The sequence below is a fragment of the Engystomops pustulosus genome, chromosome 4, assembly GCF_040894005.1.
Source record: "Engystomops pustulosus chromosome 4, aEngPut4.maternal, whole genome shotgun sequence".
NCBI classification, from domain to species: domain Eukaryota; kingdom Metazoa; phylum Chordata; class Amphibia; order Anura; family Leptodactylidae; genus Engystomops; species Engystomops pustulosus.
The window spans coordinates 11,082,175-11,103,003 of NC_092414.1; the positions used below are offsets into that span (position 1 = coordinate 11,082,175).

At 43.7% G+C, this 20,829-nt stretch overlaps 1 protein-coding gene across 2 annotated transcripts in view; it reads right to left on the reverse strand.

Moving 5' to 3' along the window:
- SYN3 (synapsin III) overlaps positions 1–20,829 on the reverse strand; it is a 221,593-nt gene that overhangs the window by 22,962 nt on the left and 177,802 nt on the right. For both annotated transcript variants that reach the window (XM_072145126.1, XM_072145125.1), the window contains exon 7: positions 604–666. In XM_072145126.1, coding sequence (XP_072001227.1) covers positions 604–666 — 63 coding nt within the window. The remainder of the gene's footprint in view (positions 1–603; positions 667–20,829) is intronic.

Consider the following 20,829-nt stretch of genomic DNA (forward strand, 5'->3'; position numbering starts at 1 on the left):
GGTGCAAAGATTCCCATTGAAGATCTACCACTCCCAATCAGAGTCAAGGTCTCGAAGGTCCATGTATCAGTCACGTCTCGAAAGTTGTTTCATAGTCATCTGCGAAGGTCATCAAGCTGGCCATCGTGAGGAACAAAGAAGTTCTCATGGATCTGAAGGTGGCACCTGTTGTCGTTATCCTCGATAACAATAGGTGACAATTTTCCCAATTTGTCCCCAAGGGGTCAGATCCTTGGACATAAGAGATGACTTAGTGTTCCCTTTACTTTTGTGTCTAAAAATGTGTGTGGTGGCTTCACTAGCGCTGACCTCGAGTCCCACAAGATGATGTCTCCTCAGTGACCATTCATCCCTTGTACGTAGAGAACTGAAACCTAAAAACGGCTAAGGCGGCCATTTTGGAACTTGTGTAAAAAATGTGATGCCTCAAAAAGTTAATATTTTGGTTGAAAAGTCTCACGAAACATTCGGACACAAGAAACTGCAAAACAAACCCCTATAGTTTACACAGAGCACAGGGCTGAGCGCACAGCTGGGAGAGGATAAGAGGCTTCTGTGTAATGTCACCTCTCCGAATGTAAACAGCGCTGACACATCTCTTACCTTGCCCATTCCTGCGTGAGCGTGCCCCATTTTCACCACCACTGGAAAATTTGGAGTCGTCAGCTGTGGAAAAACAAGCAAAAGGTCAGCAAATAGGAGAAAAATAAAAGGTCAGCAGAATGTGAGCAACTATATACAGGAGAAAAAGCTATTATTTTAAATTCTGCGATGCATATTACAATGTAGAGACTCCACCGGCAGAATAGTGAGTGCAGCTCTGGGGTATAATACAGGATGTATCTCAGGATCAGTACAGGATAAGTAATGTCATGTATGTACACAGTGACTGCACCAGCAGCAGAATAGTGAGTGCAGCTCTGGGGTATAATACAGGATGTAACTCAGGATCAGTACAGGATAAGTAATGTCATGTATGTACACAGTGACTGCACCAGCAGCAGAATAGTGAGTGCAGCTCTGGAGTATAATACAGGATGTAACTCAGGATCAGTACAGGATAAGTAATGTCATGTATGAACACAGTGACTGCACCAGCAGCAGAATAGTGAGTGCAGCTCTGGAGTATAATACAGGATGTAACTCAGGATCAGTACAGGATAAGTAATGTCATGTATGTACACAGTGACTGCACCAGCAGCAGAATAGTGAGTGCAGCTCTGGAGTATAATACAGGATGTAACTCAGGATCAGTACAGGATAAGTAATGTCATGTATGTACACAGTGACTGCAGCAGCAGCAGAATAGTGAGTGCAGCTCTGGGGTATAATACAGGATGTAACTCAGGATCAGTACAGGATAAGTAATGTCATGTATGTAGACAGTGACTGCACCAGCAGCAGAATAGTGAGTGCAGCTCTGGGGTATAATACAGGATGTAACTCAGGATCAGTACAGGATAAGTAATGTCATGTATGTACACAGTGACTGCACCAGCAGCAGAATAGTGAGTGCAGCTCTGGGGTATAATACAGGATGTAACTCAGGATCAGTACAGGATAAGTAATGTTATGTATGTACACAGTGACTGCACCAGCAGCAGAATAGTGAGTGCAGCTCTGGGGTATAATACAGGATGTAACTCAGGATCAGTACAGGATAATTAATGTCATGTATGTACACAGTGACTGCAGCAGCAGCAGAATAGTGAGTGCAGCTCTGGAGTATAATACAGGATGTAACTCAGGATCAGTACAGGATAAGTAATGTCATGTATGTACACAGTGACTGCACCAGCAGCAGAATAGTGAGTGCAGCTCTGGGGTATAATACAGGATGTATCTCAGGATCAGTACAGGATAAGTAATGTCATGTATGTACACAGTGACTGCACCAGCAGCAGAATAGTGAGTGCAGCTCTGGGGTATAATACAGGATGTAACTCAGGATCAGTACAGGATAAGTAATGTCATGTATGTACACAGTGACTGCACCAGCAGCAGAATAGTGAGTGCAGCTCTGGAGTATAATACAGGATGTAACTCAGGATCAGTACAGGATAAGTAATGTCATGTATGAACACAGTGACTGCACCAGCAGCAGAATAGTGAGTGCAGCTCTGGAGTATAATACAGGATGTAACTCAGGATCAGTACAGGATAAGTAATGTCATGTATGTACACAGTGACTGCACCAGCAGCAGAATAGTGAGTGCAGCTCTGGAGTATAATACAGGATGTAACTCAGGATCAGTACAGGATAAGTAATGTCATGTATGTACACAGTGACTGCAGCAGCAGCAGAATAGTGAGTGCAGCTCTGGGGTATAATACAGGATGTAACTCAGGATCAGTACAGGATAAGTAATGTCATGTATGTAGACAGTGACTGCACCAGCAGCAGAATAGTGAGTGCAGCTCTGGGGTATAATACAGGATGTAACTCAGGATCAGTACAGGATAAGTAATGTCATGTATGTACACAGTGACTGCACCAGCAGCAGAATAGTGAGTGCAGCTCTGGGGTATAATACAGGATGTAACTCAGGATCAGTACAGGATAAGTAATGTTATGTATGTACACAGTGACTGCACCAGCAGCAGAATAGTGAGTGCAGCTCTGGGGTATAATACAGGATGTAACTCAGGATCAGTACAGGATAAGTAATGTCATGTATGTACACAGTGACTGCAGCAGCAGCAGAATAGTGAGTGCAGCTCTGGAGTATAATACAGGATGTAACTCAGGATCAGTACAGGATAAGTAATGTCATGTATGTACACAGTGACTGCACCAGCAGCAGAATAGTGAGTGCAGCTCTGGGGTATAATACAGGATGTATCTCAGGATCAGTACAGGATAAGTAATGTCATGTATGTACACAGTGACTGCACCAGCAGCAGAATAGTGAGTGCAGCTCTGGGGTATAATACAGGATGTAACTCAGGATCAGTACAGGATAAGTAATGTCATGTATGTACACAGTGACTGCACCAGCAGCAGAATAGTGAGTGCAGCTCTGGGGTATAATACAGGATGTAACTCAGGATCAGTACAGGATAAGTAATGTTATGTATGTACACAGTGACTGCAGCAGCAGCAGAATAGTGAGTGCAGCTCTGGAGTATAATACAGGATGTAACTCAGGATCAGTACAGGATAAGTAATGTCATGTATGTACACAGTGACTGCACCAGCAGCAGAATAGTGAGTGCAGCTCTGGAGTATAATACTGGATGTAACTCAGGATCAGTACAGGATAAGTAATGTCATGTATGTACACAGTGACTGCACCAGCAGAATAGTGAGTGCAGCTCTGGGGTATAATACAGGAGGTAACTCAGGATCAGTACAGGATAAGTAATGTCATGTATGTACACAGTGACTGCACCAGCAGCAGAATAGTGAGAGCAGCTCTGGAGTATAATACTGGATGTAACTCAGGATCAGTACAGGATAAGTAATGTCATGTATGTACAGTGACTGCACCAGCAGCAGAATAGTGAGTGCAGCTCTGGAGTATAATACAGGATGTAACTCAGGATCAGTACAGGATAAGTAATGTCATGTATGTACACAGTGACTGCACCAGCAGCAGAATAGTGAGTGCAGCTCTGGGGTATAATACAGGATGTAACTCAGGATCAGTACAGGATAAGTAATGTCATGTATGTACACAGTGACTGCACCAGCAGCAGAATAGTGAGTGCAGCTCTGGAGTATAATACAGGATGTAACTCAGGATCAGTACAGGATAAGTAATGTCATGTATGAACACAGTGACTGCACCAGCAGCAGAATAGTGAGTGCAGCTCTGGAGTATAATACAGGATGTAACTCAGGATCAGTACAGGATAAGTAATGTCATGTATGTACACAGTGACTGCACCAGCAGCAGAATAGTGAGTGCAGCTCTGGAGTATAATACAGGATGTAACTCAGGATCAGTACAGGATAAGTAATGTCATGTATGTACACAGTGACTGCAGCAGCAGCAGAATAGTGAGTGCAGCTCTGGGGTATAATACAGGATGTAACTCAGGATCAGTACAGGATAAGTAATGTCATGTATGTAGACAGTGACTGCACCAGCAGCAGAATAGTGAGTGCAGCTCTGGGGTATAATACAGGATGTAACTCAGGATCAGTACAGGATAAGTAATGTCATGTATGTACACAGTGACTGCACCAGCAGCAGAATAGTGAGTGCAGCTCTGGGGTATAATACAGGATGTAACTCAGGATCAGTACAGGATAAGTAATGTTATGTATGTACACAGTGACTGCACCAGCAGCAGAATAGTGAGTGCAGCTCTGGGGTATAATACAGGATGTAACTCAGGATCAGTACAGGATAAGTAATGTCATGTATGTACACAGTGACTGCAGCAGCAGCAGAATAGTGAGTGCAGCTCTGGAGTATAATACAGGATGTAACTCAGGATCAGTACAGGATAAGTAATGTCATGTATGTACACAGTGACTGCACCAGCAGCAGAATAGTGAGTGCAGCTCTGGGGTATAATACAGGATGTATCTCAGGATCAGTACAGGATAAGTAATGTCATGTATGTACACAGTGACTGCACCAGCAGCAGAATAGTGAGTGCAGCTCTGGGGTATAATACAGGATGTAACTCAGGATCAGTACAGGATAAGTAATGTCATGTATGTACACAGTGACTGCACCAGCAGCAGAATAGTGAGTGCAGCTCTGGGGTATAATACAGGATGTAACTCAGGATCAGTACAGGATAAGTAATGTTATGTATGTACACAGTGACTGCAGCAGCAGCAGAATAGTGAGTGCAGCTCTGGAGTATAATACAGGATGTAACTCAGGATCAGTACAGGATAAGTAATGTCATGTATGTACACAGTGACTGCACCAGCAGCAGAATAGTGAGTGCAGCTCTGGAGTATAATACTGGATGTAACTCAGGATCAGTACAGGATAAGTAATGTCATGTATGTACACAGTGACTGCACCAGCAGAATAGTGAGTGCAGCTCTGGGGTATAATACAGGAGGTAACTCAGGATCAGTACAGGATAAGTAATGTCATGTATGTACACAGTGACTGCACCAGCAGCAGAATAGTGAGAGCAGCTCTGGAGTATAATACTGGATGTAACTCAGGATCAGTACAGGATAAGTAATGTCATGTATGTACAGTGACTGCACCAGCAGCAGAATAGTGAGTGCAGCTCTGGAGTATAATACAGGATGTAACTCAGGATCAGTACAGGATAAGTAATGTCATGTATGTACACAGTGACTGCACCAGCAGCAGAATAGTGAGTGCAGCTCTGGGGTATAATACAGGAGGTAACTCAGGATCAGTACAGGATAAGTAATGTCATGTATGTACACAGTGACTGCACCAGCAGCAGAATAGTGAGTGCAGCTCTGGGGTATAATACAGGATGTAACTCAGGATCAGTACAGGATAAGTAATGTCATGTATGTACACAGTGACTGCACCAGCAGCAGAATAGTGAGTGCAGCTCTGGGGTATAATACAGGATGTAACTCAGGATCAGTACAGGATAAGTAATGTTATGTATGTACACAGTGACTGCAGCAGCAGCAGAATAGTGAGTGCAGCTCTGGAGTATAATACAGGATGTAACTCAGGATCAGTACAGGATAAGTAATGTCATGTATGTACACAGTGACTGCACCAGCAGCAGAATAGTGAGTGCAGCTCTGGAGTATAATACTGGATGTAACTCAGGATCAGTACAGGATAAGTAATGTCATGTATGTACACAGTGACTGCACCAGCAGAATAGTGAGTGCAGCTCTGGGGTATAATACAGGAGGTAACTCAGGATCAGTACAGGATAAGTAATGTCATGTATGTACACAGTGACTGCACCAGCAGCAGAATAGTGAGAGCAGCTCTGGAGTATAATACTGGATGTAACTCAGGATCAGTACAGGATAAGTAATGTCATGTATGTACAGTGACTGCACCAGCAGCAGAATAGTGAGTGCAGCTCTGGAGTATAATACAGGATGTAACTCAGGATCAGTACAGGATAAGTAATGTCATGTATGTACACAGTGACTGCACCAGCAGCAGAATAGTGAGTGCAGCTCTGGGGTATAATACAGGAGGTAACTCAGGATCAGTACAGGATAAGTAATGTCATGTATGTACACAGTGACTGCACCAGCAGAATAGTGAGTGCAGCAGGGGTGCAGGGATGGAATACATTTTGATATTCTTTGAATGTGACTGCTTCATTGCATTAACAATAGATTGTTTCAGTTTCCATAAGGAACTTGTAATACAATGGAAAAACTACTGTGTTGCTACCAACGGCTGTGAACCCCCCAGTGTCATCCAGGGGGCGGATTACATCACAATATTTCTGCCATTTGTGTCATATTTTGAAATTCTCCTTTTCCTGTAAAGATTTACACTCCCAAACAGGATGAGACATCTCCACTCCCATCCCTGATACCCCAACCAGCACACTGCCCTGATATTTATACCTGCGACCTATGACCTCATAGGCAGAACTGATACAGGGTGGAACGGGCGACGTATTCCGGAGACACATCACACATATTACTAAAAGTAGCAACCGATGAGCTCATCCGGAGAGGTGTACTGAGAGGTCACTGTGTACATACGTGTCTCCAGAGCTGCACTCACTATTCTGCTGCTGGTGCAGTCACTGTGTACATACATGACATTACTTATCCTGTACTGATCCTGAGTTACATCCTGTATTATACCCCAGAGCTGCACTCACTATTCTGCTGCTGGTGCAGTCACTGTGTACATACATGACATTACTTATCCTGTACTGATCCTGAGTTACATCCTGTATTATACCCCAGAGCTGCACTCACTATTCTGCTGCTGGTGTAGTCACTGTGTACATACATGACATTACTTATCCTGTACTGATCCTGAGTTACATCCTGTATTATACTCCAGAGCTGCACTCACTATTCTGCTGCTGGTGCAGTCATTGTGTACATACATGACATTACTTATCCTGTACTGATCCTGAGTTACATCCTGTATTATACCCCAGAGCTGCACTCACTATTCTGCTGCTGGTGCAGTCACTGTGTACATACATGACATTACTTATCCTGTACTGATCCTGAGTTACATCCTGTATTATACCCCAGAGCTGCACTCACTATTCTGCTGCTGGTGCAGTCACTGTGTACATACATGACATTACTTATCCTGTACTGATCCTGAGTTACATTCTGTATTATACCCCAGAGCTGCACTCACTATTCTGCTGCTGGTGCAGTCACTGGGTACATACATGACATTATTTATCCTGTACTGATCCTGAGTTACATCCTGTATTATACCCCAGAGCTGCACTCACTATTCTGCTGCTGGTGCAGTCACTGTGTACATACATGACATTACTTATCCTGTACTGATCCTGAGTTACATCCTGTATTATACCCCAGAGCTGCACTCACTATTCTGCTGCTGGTGCAGTCACTGGGTACATACATGACATTACTTATCCTGTACTGATCCTGAGTTACATCCTGTATTATACCCCAGAGCTGCACTCACTATTTTGCTGCTGGTGCAGTCACTGGGTACATACATGACATTACTTATCCTGTACTGATCCTGAGTTACATCCTGTATTATACCCCAGAGCTGCACTCACTATTCTGCTGCTGGTGCAGTCACTGTGTATATACATGACATTACTTATCCTGTACTGATCCTGAGTTACATCCTGTATTATACCCCAGAGCTGCTCTCACTATTCTGCTGCTGGTGCAGTCACTGTGTACATACATGACATTACTTATCCTGTACTGGTCCTGAGTTACATCCTGTATTATACCCCAGAGCTGCACTCACTATTCTGCTGCTGGTGCAGTCACTGTGTACATACATGACATTACTTATCCTGTACTGATCCTGAGTTACATCCTGTATTATACCCCAGAGCTGCACTCACTATTCTGCTGCTGGTGCAGTCACTGTGTACATACATGACATTACTTATCCTGTACTGATCCTGAGTTACATCCTGTATTATACCCCAGAGCTGCACTCACTATTCTGTACTGATCCTGAGGTAACCTGTACAGACCCCCTCAGCTCTGCTACATCTGTATCGGCTGATCTGTACACATGTAGCGGTTGTGCTGTAACATATTATATATCAGGTTGTTACAACATTCCAGGGAACTAATTCATCTCCTGTTTGTGATTTTACGCTTCGCTCACACACTGTACATCTCTATGACATGTAAGGAATTGTCTATCCCGGGGCGTAATGAGCTGCGGCGACCACATGGGATCCGTTATCAGCCCCAAAACAACGGAAACGAAAAACAATGACCAGCGCCATCTGTCAAGTAAGATAAAAGGAAATTCTCCAGAAATGAAAGCGAATCTTGTCCAGGCCGATGACATCACTACCCGAGGTAAAGGGGGTTTCCGACAACACGTCAGAATCTGGGTCACGGTTTTTTAATTCTTTCATTTTAGGGTCTAAGAATATTTAAAGGAAATTATCATCTTTTATATAAAAAGGGGGCGGAGCATGACACAGGAAGTCATAGGACACCATAGTGAGGCCCAGGATGATAAGATGATCACAGATCAGATCACCTGGAAATGTTTGATTTCCCCACAGTGCCCCCCCTGGAGAAATGAGGTATTACACTGATTACACCTTGAAACCTCTGGTGTAGGGATTCTCAACCTGTGGCACGCAAACCTTTTGGGGGTCAAACAACCGTTTCACAGGGGTCACCTAAGACCATCAGAAATATGTGTTTTCCGATTGACGCAGTGCCGGCTCCTACCTCCTCACATGAGCTTTCAGTTGCTCTTAATCTATCACACTGGCCGTGATCGCAATGATGTGTATGAAGATGCAATCGCCTACACCGTGCCAAAGGCTGCCGGGCGCCCTGTCCAGAGAAGTCACAGGTGGATGCATGATGTCATCACACATCGCCTGTGCCGCAGCTCCAGCATCGGAGTGAGGAAGTCAGCAAGAGCAAAGAGAAGGTGCAGAGAGGAACAACGTAAGCTGTTTTTTAAAAAATTATGTTTTTCCATTGGCTACTAAGGGGCATCACTGTGACTACTGGGGGCATCTTCTTGACTTCTGTCTACTGGGGGCATTCCTGTGACTAGGGAATTTCTGTGACTGCTGGCTACTGGGGGCATCACTGTGACTATTGGTTACTACATCTCTGTTACTACATCTCTGTGACTACTGGCTACTGAGAGCATCACTGTGACTACTGGTCTAATGGGGCATTCTTGTGAATACTGGGGGCATCCCTGTGACTACTGGGGGTATCATTTTGACTGCTGGCTTCTGTGAGCATTCTTGTGACTACTGGGGGCATCACTGTAACTGCTGGCTACTGTAGGGCATCACTATGACTACTGGCTACTGTGGGGCATCACTGTTACTACTGGCTACTGGGGGCAGGGCATTACTGTGACTGCTGGCTACTGTGGGCATTCATGTGACTGCTGACTATTGGGGGCATCACTGTGACTGCTGGCTACTGTAGGGCATCATTGTGGCTACTGGCTTTTGGGTACATCACTGTGACTGCTGGCAACTGGGGGCATTCCTGTGACTGCTGACTTCTGCTGGCATTCCTGTCACTACTGGGGCTTCACTATGACTACTGGATACTGGGGGAATCACTGTGAATACTGGCTACTTTGTGGCATCATTGTGGCTACTGGGGGATCACTATGACTAATGGGGGAATTACTGTGAACACTGGCTATTGTGGGGCATCACTATGAATACTGGCTACTGTGGGGCATCACTGTGACTACTGGATATTGGGGGCATTCCTGTGACTACTTATGGCATCTCTATGACTACTGGGGCATTTCTGTGACTATTGGCTACTAGGGGTAGCATTGTGGCTAATAGAGTCATCACTGTGACTACAGGGGGCCGGCACTATGCTTACCTTGTGAATACTACACGAGTCGGTTTTGGATAATCCTTCTTAGATAATCACAGCAATCAACACGTGGTCGATTTCCCCATGGTGCCACCCCTGGAGAGATTGGGTATTACACTGTTCTTATTGAAATCAATTACTATTTGTGTAATGACTGGACCTGCAGGGTCCTCCAGTGGTCAACATTGGAAATCGTTATCCTTAAGTTACAGATTGTCTTATGGTTTATATAAATCCTGTGTGATCGCTCTTCGTCGATGATTCTTGGTCTCTTCAAGCCTCATATTCCACCTTGGACACTCCCTTTTAATTGTAACTACCCCAGGATGATAAGCAGATCACAGATCAGATGATCACAGCGATCAGATCACCTGGAAGTGTTTGTTTTCCCCACAATGCCACCCCTGGAGAGATGAGGTATTGCACCTTTATGTTATTGTAATGGATGGATATGTCGGGTCCTCCAGTGGGTAACATTGGGAACAGGATCTCTTCCATAATTCATCATCACCCTCATCATCTTCTGACATGAGCTGAAGGTCACCTATAAATAACTGCACTTAATTTTCCGCAATCTATAGGGACGGGGACCCGACATCCATCATCCTGGAAGTGGCAAGGAATATATGGGAAGACAGAGGCAGTGCCGTCACATGACAGACCTGGGAACGTGACCCGCCCACCCCATTATCTTTATTTCGTGACCCCCATAATCTCATTACCGAATTCCTAGTCGTCGCCCTGAAGCTAATTTCGGGTTGACCCTACGCGGTGGCATCTTTCTCATGTGATGCCCATAATTATCTGATTCTTGGGGATGTTTATTTTGGAGGGGACATTTGGGATAAATTTCTCACCTTTGACCTCTTCTCATGTTCAATGTAATAGAAATGTGATGGTGGAGTGTATAGCGCCCCCTATATCCACAGTCTTTTCCCTGGTTTAGATGGGGTCCATGGACACAAAGTATTGTCCCTGGAGAGATGTGTAATCAGACCTTTGTGTATGTTGTTAGTAGCAGCAGGACTGTGAAAAAATGGATTTCTATCCCAGGATTGAGGCTTGTTTTCAAGTTTCCTCACACTACTGTGCTCTGTGCACTTTGTTTTGAACTGTAGACAGTGTTAGGTATTGCCAATGGAGACATGTGTAATCATACCTTTGTCATACTATTGTCAGTAGCTGCAGTACTGTGAAAAAAAGGATTGTAGCTTCTCCAAGTGCACTGGGCATGTGTCCTGACACTGCTGTTCTCTGCGCCACTGAGACCAGTTCAGTTCAGTCTTGGCCCTTGAGAACTATTTAATCATACATCTGTGTATGTTAGTAGCAGCAGGACTGTGAAAAATGCATTTATATTCCTGAATTGTATCTTGTTTTCAAGTGTACAGGGGGAGTGTCCTCACACTTCTGTGCCCATGAAGAGATGTGTAATTGTACATAGTTGTGTATATGGTTAGTAGCAGCAGGACTGTGATATATGGATTTATAATTCAGGATTGTAGACTTTCCAAGCTCACTGTGGGAGTGCATAGGACGTTACACATCCCTTGTGATGCCGGAGAGGCCTACAGCAGTCACTCAGAGCATAGGGAAAGGGCTGTACAACAGCTCAATACAGAGAGCTCAGAGCACAGCAGTGTGAGGACACGCCCCCCAGTTTAGCTGAAAAGGGCCATCAATTTTTGGAATTTTAAATCAATTTAGCATAATTCTGCTTTAGTGGGTAATAACTAAAATCAAGACACCCCATGAAATGTATGGAAGCTCAAAAACAGAGACAGGCCTGACAATGTCTCACGTAAAAAAAAAGAGAGAAAAAAAGAAAAAAAAGAAGTTGAACCCGAAAGTTCCAAAATTTGTCATCAGGTTGTGAAAATACAGAAGTTTCAAAATTCGTAGAAAAAGGTAAAACTTGTTTACGTAAGAACTTTCCACAACGCTCAACTAGAACGACTTCTGCTTTGTCGCAATGGAGATGTGACGTCTGCAGTTCATGACACGAAAAAGTCCCCCAAAAAATTGTCAGACTAGACCCTTCCACGGAGAAAACCAGAAACTCAAGTATAGTGGGGGTAGCAGCAGGGTTCTTGTGGGGTGTATAGGCGGCCATTTTGGTCGTAATCCAGGATAGTTGTATGACTTGTGAGTGTCCATTTTGGTTGTTATTCATGATAGTTATGTGATTTATAGGCAGCCAGTGAGTTCGTCGTCAATGATAGTTGTATAAATTAGTTGTCTATAATGATATATGAGCGGCCATTTTGATTTTTTTGTCCAGGACAAGTTATGTCATACATATGTGGCCATTTAGTTTGTCATCAAATATACTTGTTTGGAATATAGGCGGCCATTTTGGTTGTTATTAGTGAAAGTTTTGTCATTTTGTAGGTGGCCATTGAGGTTTGTTGTTGGTGATAGCTGGCCATTTTGGGGTTTTTTTGTCCAGGAAAGGTATGTTGTGTGATTTGTAGGTGTTTGTTGTTCGATAAAAAACAAAATGTCTGCCTACACATTAATATACAACAAATACAATGGCCACCTACAAATCACACAACCTGGACAAAAAAAAACCCAACAAAATGGCGGGTTATATATCATACAACTATCATCGACAACAAACCTCAATGGCCACCTGCAGATCACACAACTATCATAAATAACAACCAAAATGGCCGCCGATATTCCAAACAAATTTATCTGATGACAGACAAAATGGAAACATATATATTGTTGCATACCTTGCGTCAGAAAAAAAACTAAATGTCCGCCTACATATTAATATAGGCAACTCATATATACAACTAGCAAGGTATGCTATATAATATATGTGTCCATCTTGTCTGTCATCAGGTAAACCTGTTTGGGATACAGGCAGCCATTTTGGTTGTTGTTCATAGTAGTAGTGTGATCTATAGACGGAGACTTTGGTTGCCGTCCCAAGATCAGGGAGATATCGGCAGCCATTTTGATTGTTTTCTATAATAATTGTGTTATATATGGGTTATAATATTGTTTATTGTCCAGGATAGTCCTGTCATATATATTGGCAGCCATTTTGTTTGTTGTCCACAATAGTTGTGTAAGATGCATGCAGCCATTTTGATAATCTTCCATAATAGTTGTGTTAAATATAGGTTATAGTCTTGTTTGTTGTCCAGGGTAGTCGTGTGATATGTAAGCGGCCATTTTGTTTGTTGTTCAGGATAACTGTGTGATATGTAAGCGGCCATTTTGTTTGTTGTTCAGGATAACTGTGTGATATGTAAGCGGCCATTTTGTTTGTTGTTCAGGATAACTGTGTGATATGTAAGCGGCCATTTTGTTTGTTGTTCAGGATAACTGTGTGATATGTAAGCAGCCATTTTGTTTGTTGTCCAAGATAGTCATGTGATACAAATGGCCATTTTTGTTGTGGGCTCTGGTAACTTTCTGTATAGTATCTTTACTAAACATCCCAACCCTTCAGGTTCATGGGAAAGCTGGGCTTTGCATAAACAAATAAAATTTTGAGGAAATATTTTTGTAACATTTTTTGAATTTTAAGTGGATTTATGAATCTCTTCCTGCTCATGGTAACGTGACTGATTTCTCGAGACGTTTTCCTATGTAATTCTATCGAGTGTATCCGTCAAAGTGTCCACGACCCTTCATCGGCCGCTGAATAATCTCCGGAAGACGCTCTATTTATACAATGCGAGAGAAACGAGACCTGCGCTAATTAAGACGTCTCTCGAGTTGATGACATGTCCACACGAGAGACACTTAGTTCAGCACTTTCTCAAGGTAAATTATCAGGAAATGTATACAACAAATGTCAACACGTTTCATGGATCGATGTTGCCATTAATGCCAGGGGATCCAGGAGGTCATTCAAGGTCTCTGCTTCCGTGAGAACAATGGATGAGATTCAAAAAAACTGAGTTGTTGCCAATGGCGACCAATCGAATTCCACCTCTTATTTTTCAAACGTTCATTTGAAAATGAAAGCAGTGTTCTGATTGGCTGCTCCATGGGTATTTGTTGATAAATTTATGAGGTAAACTTTCCCTCTAAATGGGAGGCCCCCATAAGGTGTCATAGTAACGAAAAAGAAAATATTCAAAATAAAACCAAAAACTTTATCAAAATGTTTTCACATGACACACGGCTAAACATCCCCCACTGCGTAATATCGGATGCCTTGGTGTTTTTTGGTTGGTTATTCCAGCGGGTGATCATAGGTCTTTCATTCTGACCATTTGTCCGCAGTGTGAGGGACGCGGTTCACAAAGTTAATTAATTCCTGTAATCTTTTGGGGGTTTTTTTCTGTTAATCGGGATGGGGGTGGCTGTTGTAACTTTTGCAATATTCTGCATGCGATTATGAGGCGGCCATTTTGTTTTTACAGCAATTAAAATCTGCTTTACAGCAGAACATGGACGCGTCGATCAGTAATAAAAGTAGCTATTGACTTCTATACACTAAAAAGCCAATCATCCTCCATGTCCTCCACTCAAGGGGCTAAAATATTTTGGAAAAGTGGTATAAAGGCAGACATTTTCTTATCCTGACTGGCACTTTGAGAGACCGTTTAAAGAACTCTTAATGTTTTGTGTCCAAAGGTAGCTCCAGAAGGTAGGCCTGTTAGATCCTGTTCGTAAGGACAATGAAATCCAGTCCAGCAGAGGGTTGGACTTGCCTTGGGTTGGTTGGACCTCCAGTGGACCAAAGTTTTTAGTTCCAATAATGAGCTCCGAAAGTTCCAAGTTCCAATAATGAGCCCCAAAGAACCAACTTGTGACCACCCGTTAAGGGTTAGTGGTGATTGGGCCACACAAATTATTGTATATGGTGGGCCCAAGAAACCCTAGTCCAACATTGAGCTTTACTGATTTCTGGACTTGTTGAGGATCCTTCCAGAGCCCTGAGGTCTACTGAGATGAGGACCTTGCTTACTGTGTTTCGATCCTGACTAGAAGATTGAGAGGCCATTTAAAGGAAACCTTTAGTTCTTTCTTAGGGTAGGCCCTTCAACAGGGCCTGTAAAAGGTCACATGATCCTATCAGAGACCATTGAGATGAGGACCGTGCTTACTGTGTCTTGTCTCCTGACTGGAACTTTGAGAGGCCATTTAGGTTCCTCATGTTTTAGGTTCGGAAGGGTCATTTTATAGAGTAGGCACTTCGACAGGACCTGTAATAGGTCACATGGTCCTATCAGAGCCCTGAGGTCCAGGTTCTAGTGAGACGGAGAACCAGAGTTACCATGTCTGGTCACCTGACTAAAAAAACCCTTCAACTCCTAATTTTTTGGATGATTTCCAATTGTAGGCCCTTCAACAGGACCTGTAAAAAGTCACATGATTCTAGAGTCCAGTTTCTACGGAGTTTGAGGTCCTGGTTTCTGTGTCGGGTCTTCAGGCTATCATTTTTGGGTTTTTAAGGGAATACAACCTACACCATTAGCCCGGCTGGGATACATGTTCAGTGTTTTTAAAATTTTTGGTAGCACTCGATCCCTTTAAGAGGAATACTGATCCATTCTGTCAGATAATTCTTCATCTTCTATCGTTCTACAATCTTTTCCAGAATCCTTTTAACATTTCCCACCCTCCCCGGCGGCGGAGACGAGGAGCAGAGCCGTATTATGTGACAGGCAATTATCAGCGGGGTCAGCGCCTACCCCCCCCCTACGCTCTCCGCCGCGGCCCATTAAGTATCGCTCCGGGGAAATTTGCATCGAATATGGGAAACAGTTTTACATTTCATGTAAATCCCAGAATGTAAACACATGACACTTGGCGCAAATACGTATTTATAATATGGCGTCACCTTCCAGGTGTAAACAGTTAATACATAATGTGATGGTAGTGGGGAGAGGGATGTCTACCCCTGGACTAGTCATACAATTGAGTAGTAAAGAGATATAGTAAGATGCAGTACCATACACAGCCACTACAGATGAGATGGCGCTGTGTCTGGTCGTAGATTTCCAGCGTCTTCATACCTCACAACCATCCTGGAGTCAGAGGAACAGCCCATGTAATGTCTCACCATTGCTAATCAAAGGGGTTGCAAAGAGTAAGACCCCCCTCTAACCAATCTGATGTTGCTAACTTATCCTATAGAAAGTTCGAATAAAACACTGCTGTGCTCTGTGTTCTCTGCATTGAACTGCTTCACTGCTGTTGTCGTGGAGCAAACGTCGTGACATATTTTTGGTTCAATGTTACAGCAGCCTGGGGGAGCCTGTGTGGAGCAACTGAATGCGGGGAGAACAGAGAACAGCAGGGTGAACACAAGCCCCCAGGACCAATATACCTGGAATCTGTTTTTACAGCCCTGCTGCTACTAACTATACACAAAGGTATGAGGTATGATTACACACTTCAGGGACTGGCTGCAGAGAGCACAGAGCACATCAGTGTGCGGACACACCCCTAGTAGAAATCTGGCATATAAATCCATCTTTCACAGTCCTGCTGCTACTAACAACATACACACTGGTCTGATTAGACATCTTTCCGAGGATAATGTCTAACACTGGCAGCAGAGAGCACAGAGCACAGCAGCGTGATGTCGGATTACACATTTCTTCAGGGATATTATCTATACTGGCTGCAGAAAGCACAGAGCACAGCAGTGTGAGGTCTGATTACACATCTCTCCAGGGACAATACATAACACTGACTGCAGAGAGCACAGAGCACAGCAGTGTGAGGTCTGATTACACATCTCTCCAGGGACAATACATAACACTGGCTGCAGAGAGCACAGAGCACAGCAGTGTGAGGTCTGATTACACATCTCTCCAGGGACAATACATAACACTGGCTGCAGAGAGCACAGAGCACAGCAGTGTGAGGTCTGATTACACATCTCTCCAGGGACAATACATAACACTGGCTGCAGAGAGCACAGAACACAGCAGTGTGAGGTCTGATTACACATCTCTCCAGGGACAATACATAACACTGGCTGCAGAGAGCACAGAACACAGCAGTGTGAGGTCTGATTACACATCTCTCCAGGGACAATACATAACACTGGCTGCAGAGAGCACAGAACACAGCAGTGTGAGGTCTGATTACACATCTCTCCAGGGACAGTACATAACACTGGCTGCAGAGAGCACAGAGCACAGCAGTGTGAGGTCTGATTACACATATCTCCAGGGACAGTACATAACACTAGCTGCAGCGAGCACAGAGCACAGCAGTTTGAGGACATGCCTAGAGTACAATCCTGTAATATAAATCCATTTTTCACAGTCCTGCTGCTACTAACAACACATCTCTCCAGGGACAATGCCCGTCTACATGGGGTAGATGTATACAGTAGATATTTTATATTTGATCATCTAAGTAGGGTCTGGATAAAACTCATCATTCTCGCGTGCCCTATACCAGCCTATGTGATGCCAGGCTGTGCCCGCAGGACACCAGTGTCATCTGCTCAGTGTAAGGAGGAGGGCAGGAGAGCTGGCACGCGCTGCGGCACAGATGACAATTTGGCTGGGGGGGGGCCCAGAATGTGCCAGGTCCTTTGTCTTGCATGGCCTCTACCTTCCACATGGTGTCCGGCAGATACAATATTGTCGGCTTATTATTATAATGCGCCCCCCACCTCCCCCATCACAACGCTGAAATCCTCTGTGCTGCTCCTCACCTATCCATCCTTGTCACCCTATAATCCGGCCATTCTTCTGAAATACTCTGTGCTGCTGTGAAACAATCACCCAGAGAGATATAAAGATGACCCTGTCTCTGCTGGGTAATTGTTATCTCCTGTCTACGATTATCAGTTTGACTGACCCCCATGAAGGAGGGGTCACATGATCAGTAGCGCGCCGTCCCTTTAAATGACAAACAAATGTGACTTATTAGGAGCCATTATGGCCCAGCGAGGTGTCAGGCCGTGGCGGTAATGATGACAAACGACTAGGGAGGCTCTGACCATATGGCGGCACTCTGCAAAGTACCATGAAGAAGATTTATGGATACACTCTATTGCTCTCTGTTATCAGCCACGTGAAAGTATGGATACGCTGTTCTGGAATATGAAATATTCTGGATTATTGGACCATTTAGCGCTGTCTGTCTATCCATCCTCTCTTTCTTTGTTATACATCTGGTCTGACACGACGATCGCCTGCCTAAAGTTCTCTCTTAAAGGGACGCTACACCACAGAGAGTCAGCGAAGCGTGTTATAGGTAGCAGAGGAAAAAAATTAGCAACTTTCTATTATATCTCCTTCATCGTTTTTGCAACTTTTTCATGTTTCAGTAACATTTACCAATTGGAAACCATCAGTAAGTTTCTGTTGATGGATCTTTCATACATATCATCATGTTTCCTAATCTGTTTTTCTTCTGTTAGGCCCCTTCCACACAAGCGTTGCATTTCACGTCAGGGTGCAATGCGTGAAAAAACTGACGTTTTTGGCTGCGTTTTTTGTTCCATTTTTCCTTGGAGTCATTAGCGTTTTTGTGTTTTTCACGCGCGTGTTGTTCACGTTTTTTTGCGTTTTTGGTGCGTTTTTCACGCACGTTTTTTAAGTCAATGGGACTTTTTCAAAGGGACCATGGTTCGGGAATAAAATGTTTTATTTAATTGAAAAAGAATGTCTTCAGATAAGTTATCAGATGTATGCAAACATCTACAATCTATTCTTCACTGTTCCGCGCGTGTATTATCTCCCGACAAGTTATCAGATGTGCCGAACATCTGTAATCTATTCTTCACTGTGTTCTTTACTGTGTTTTTCACTTAAATGATCCTGTGGTCACTGTTTTCACTGTGTTCACTGTTTTTATTCTATTCTTCACTGTGTTTTTTTAATTACCATATATACTCGAGTATAAGCCTAGTTTTTCAGCACAAAAAATGTGCTGAAAACCCAAACTCGGCTTATACTCGATTAAAAAAATACAGGTTTTACCAGGTTTTTGTAGTAAAATTAGGGGCCTCGGCTTATACTTGGGTCGGCTTACACTCGAGTATATACGGTAAATGCTCAATCTCGAGCAGGGGAATTATTCATGTCACCTAGCAACCCATCCATTTAAAACACATTGCACTCGCATTGCACTTGCAATGCTTGCGAGTGCAATGCATTTTTTAATGCGTCTCCATAGACTTGAATGGGGCGGGAAAAACGCGCGTGAAACGCAAAAGTAGAGCATGCTGCGATTTTGACGCGCGTCAAAGCAAACGCAAGCACGCGCGTGAAAAACAACGCAAATGAGGAAAGACCCATTGGAAACAATGGGACAGAGTGCAATGCAAGTTCTGCGCGTCAAAAGCACGCGCAGAACTCGCGCGTGAAAAACGCTAGTGTGGAAGGGGCCTAAATTTTTTGCTTCTGTTATTTGCATATTCATATGTCCTGAATAGATACGCACGTCCCTGTTTACAGATATTAATATAGGATTCATTACCGCCAACTTGCTGACAGTATCCACTCGCAAAAAAAAAAAAATAGTGTTTTCCACAATTAATTGAGTGCATGTGTTGGACTATTTAGAATTATTTCGTAATAAGGCCCCCTCCATTGTCGTTATGAATAAACAGACCCGAGGTCAGTACAGGCAGTCCCCGGGTTACGTACAAGATAGGGTCCGGAGGTTTGTTCTTAAGTTGAATTTGTATGTAAGTCGAAACTGTATATTTTATAATTGTAGATCCAGACACAAAAAATTTTGGCTCCAGTGACAATTTGAGCTTGAACATTTTTTGCTATAATGGGACCAAGGATTATCAATAAAGCTTCATTACAGACATATTACAGATGATTATTGCAGCCTGGGACTATAGTAAAGCATTCAGAAAGCTTTAGCAGAGGTCAGAGGGGTCTGTCTGTAACTATGGGTTGTCTGTAAGTCGGGTGTCCTTAAGTAGGGGACCGCCTGTACTATAAATCAGATATTGGGCTGATCCGAGCCCCGGTGAAGGCTGCGTGGTGCACAGTCTAAATTATACACATGTCCTGGATCGTACACTTGGATCGCTGTTCCCAGACTGGGAGATTTAAAGAGACGGCAGCCAAATTAACCAGGATTTGGTGCCAGATCACACTGGGAGGAAAATCTACGCAAGAATTGGGGAGGAGGGGGGCTGCATGAGGGTAATAATTAGGAAGACTGAAGGCTGACATATAGGGGCGTATTTACTTACCTGGTCCCTGCGCGATCCCCGAGGTGCGTTGTCCGCCAGAATGCCCCTCTGCCGCGATCCACGTAGATCCTGTATGTGTCGCTTCCCCGCTCAGGTCCGCCGGAGTTCACCATCTTCATCCCGGTGCATGTAAGTGCTTGGCTTGCAACACAAATTGCTCTGTTAAATCCGGCACGTAGTCCAAATCCGTCGGAACGTCCGACGGCCGCCACCCGCTTTGTGTCGCGTGAAAGCCGACACCGATGCTGCAGAATCCGATAACGTGCAACGCAATCCCCGAAAACGGCGGAAAACCCGACGGAAATACAGCTGCGGGAACTTAGTAAATAAGCCCCATAATATACAGGCAGTCCCTGGGTTACATACAAGATAGGGTCTGTAGGTTTGTTCTTAAGTTGAATTTGTATGTAAGTCGGAACTGTATACTTTATCATTGTAATCCCAGCCAGAACTTTTTTGGTCTCTGTGACAATTGGAATTTAAAAATGTTGTATGGTCATAAGAACCAGGATTAACAATAAATCTTCATTACAGACGCCTGTGATACCTGTTACAGCTGATTATTGTAGCCTAGGACTAAAGTACAATAAATTACCAATATCCAGTGGTCCGTTTGTAACTAGGGGTCGTATGTAAGTCGAGTGTTCTTAAGTAGGGGACCCTCTGTATAGGGAAACATTCCTAATATTCCCCTAGACCTATTATAGAA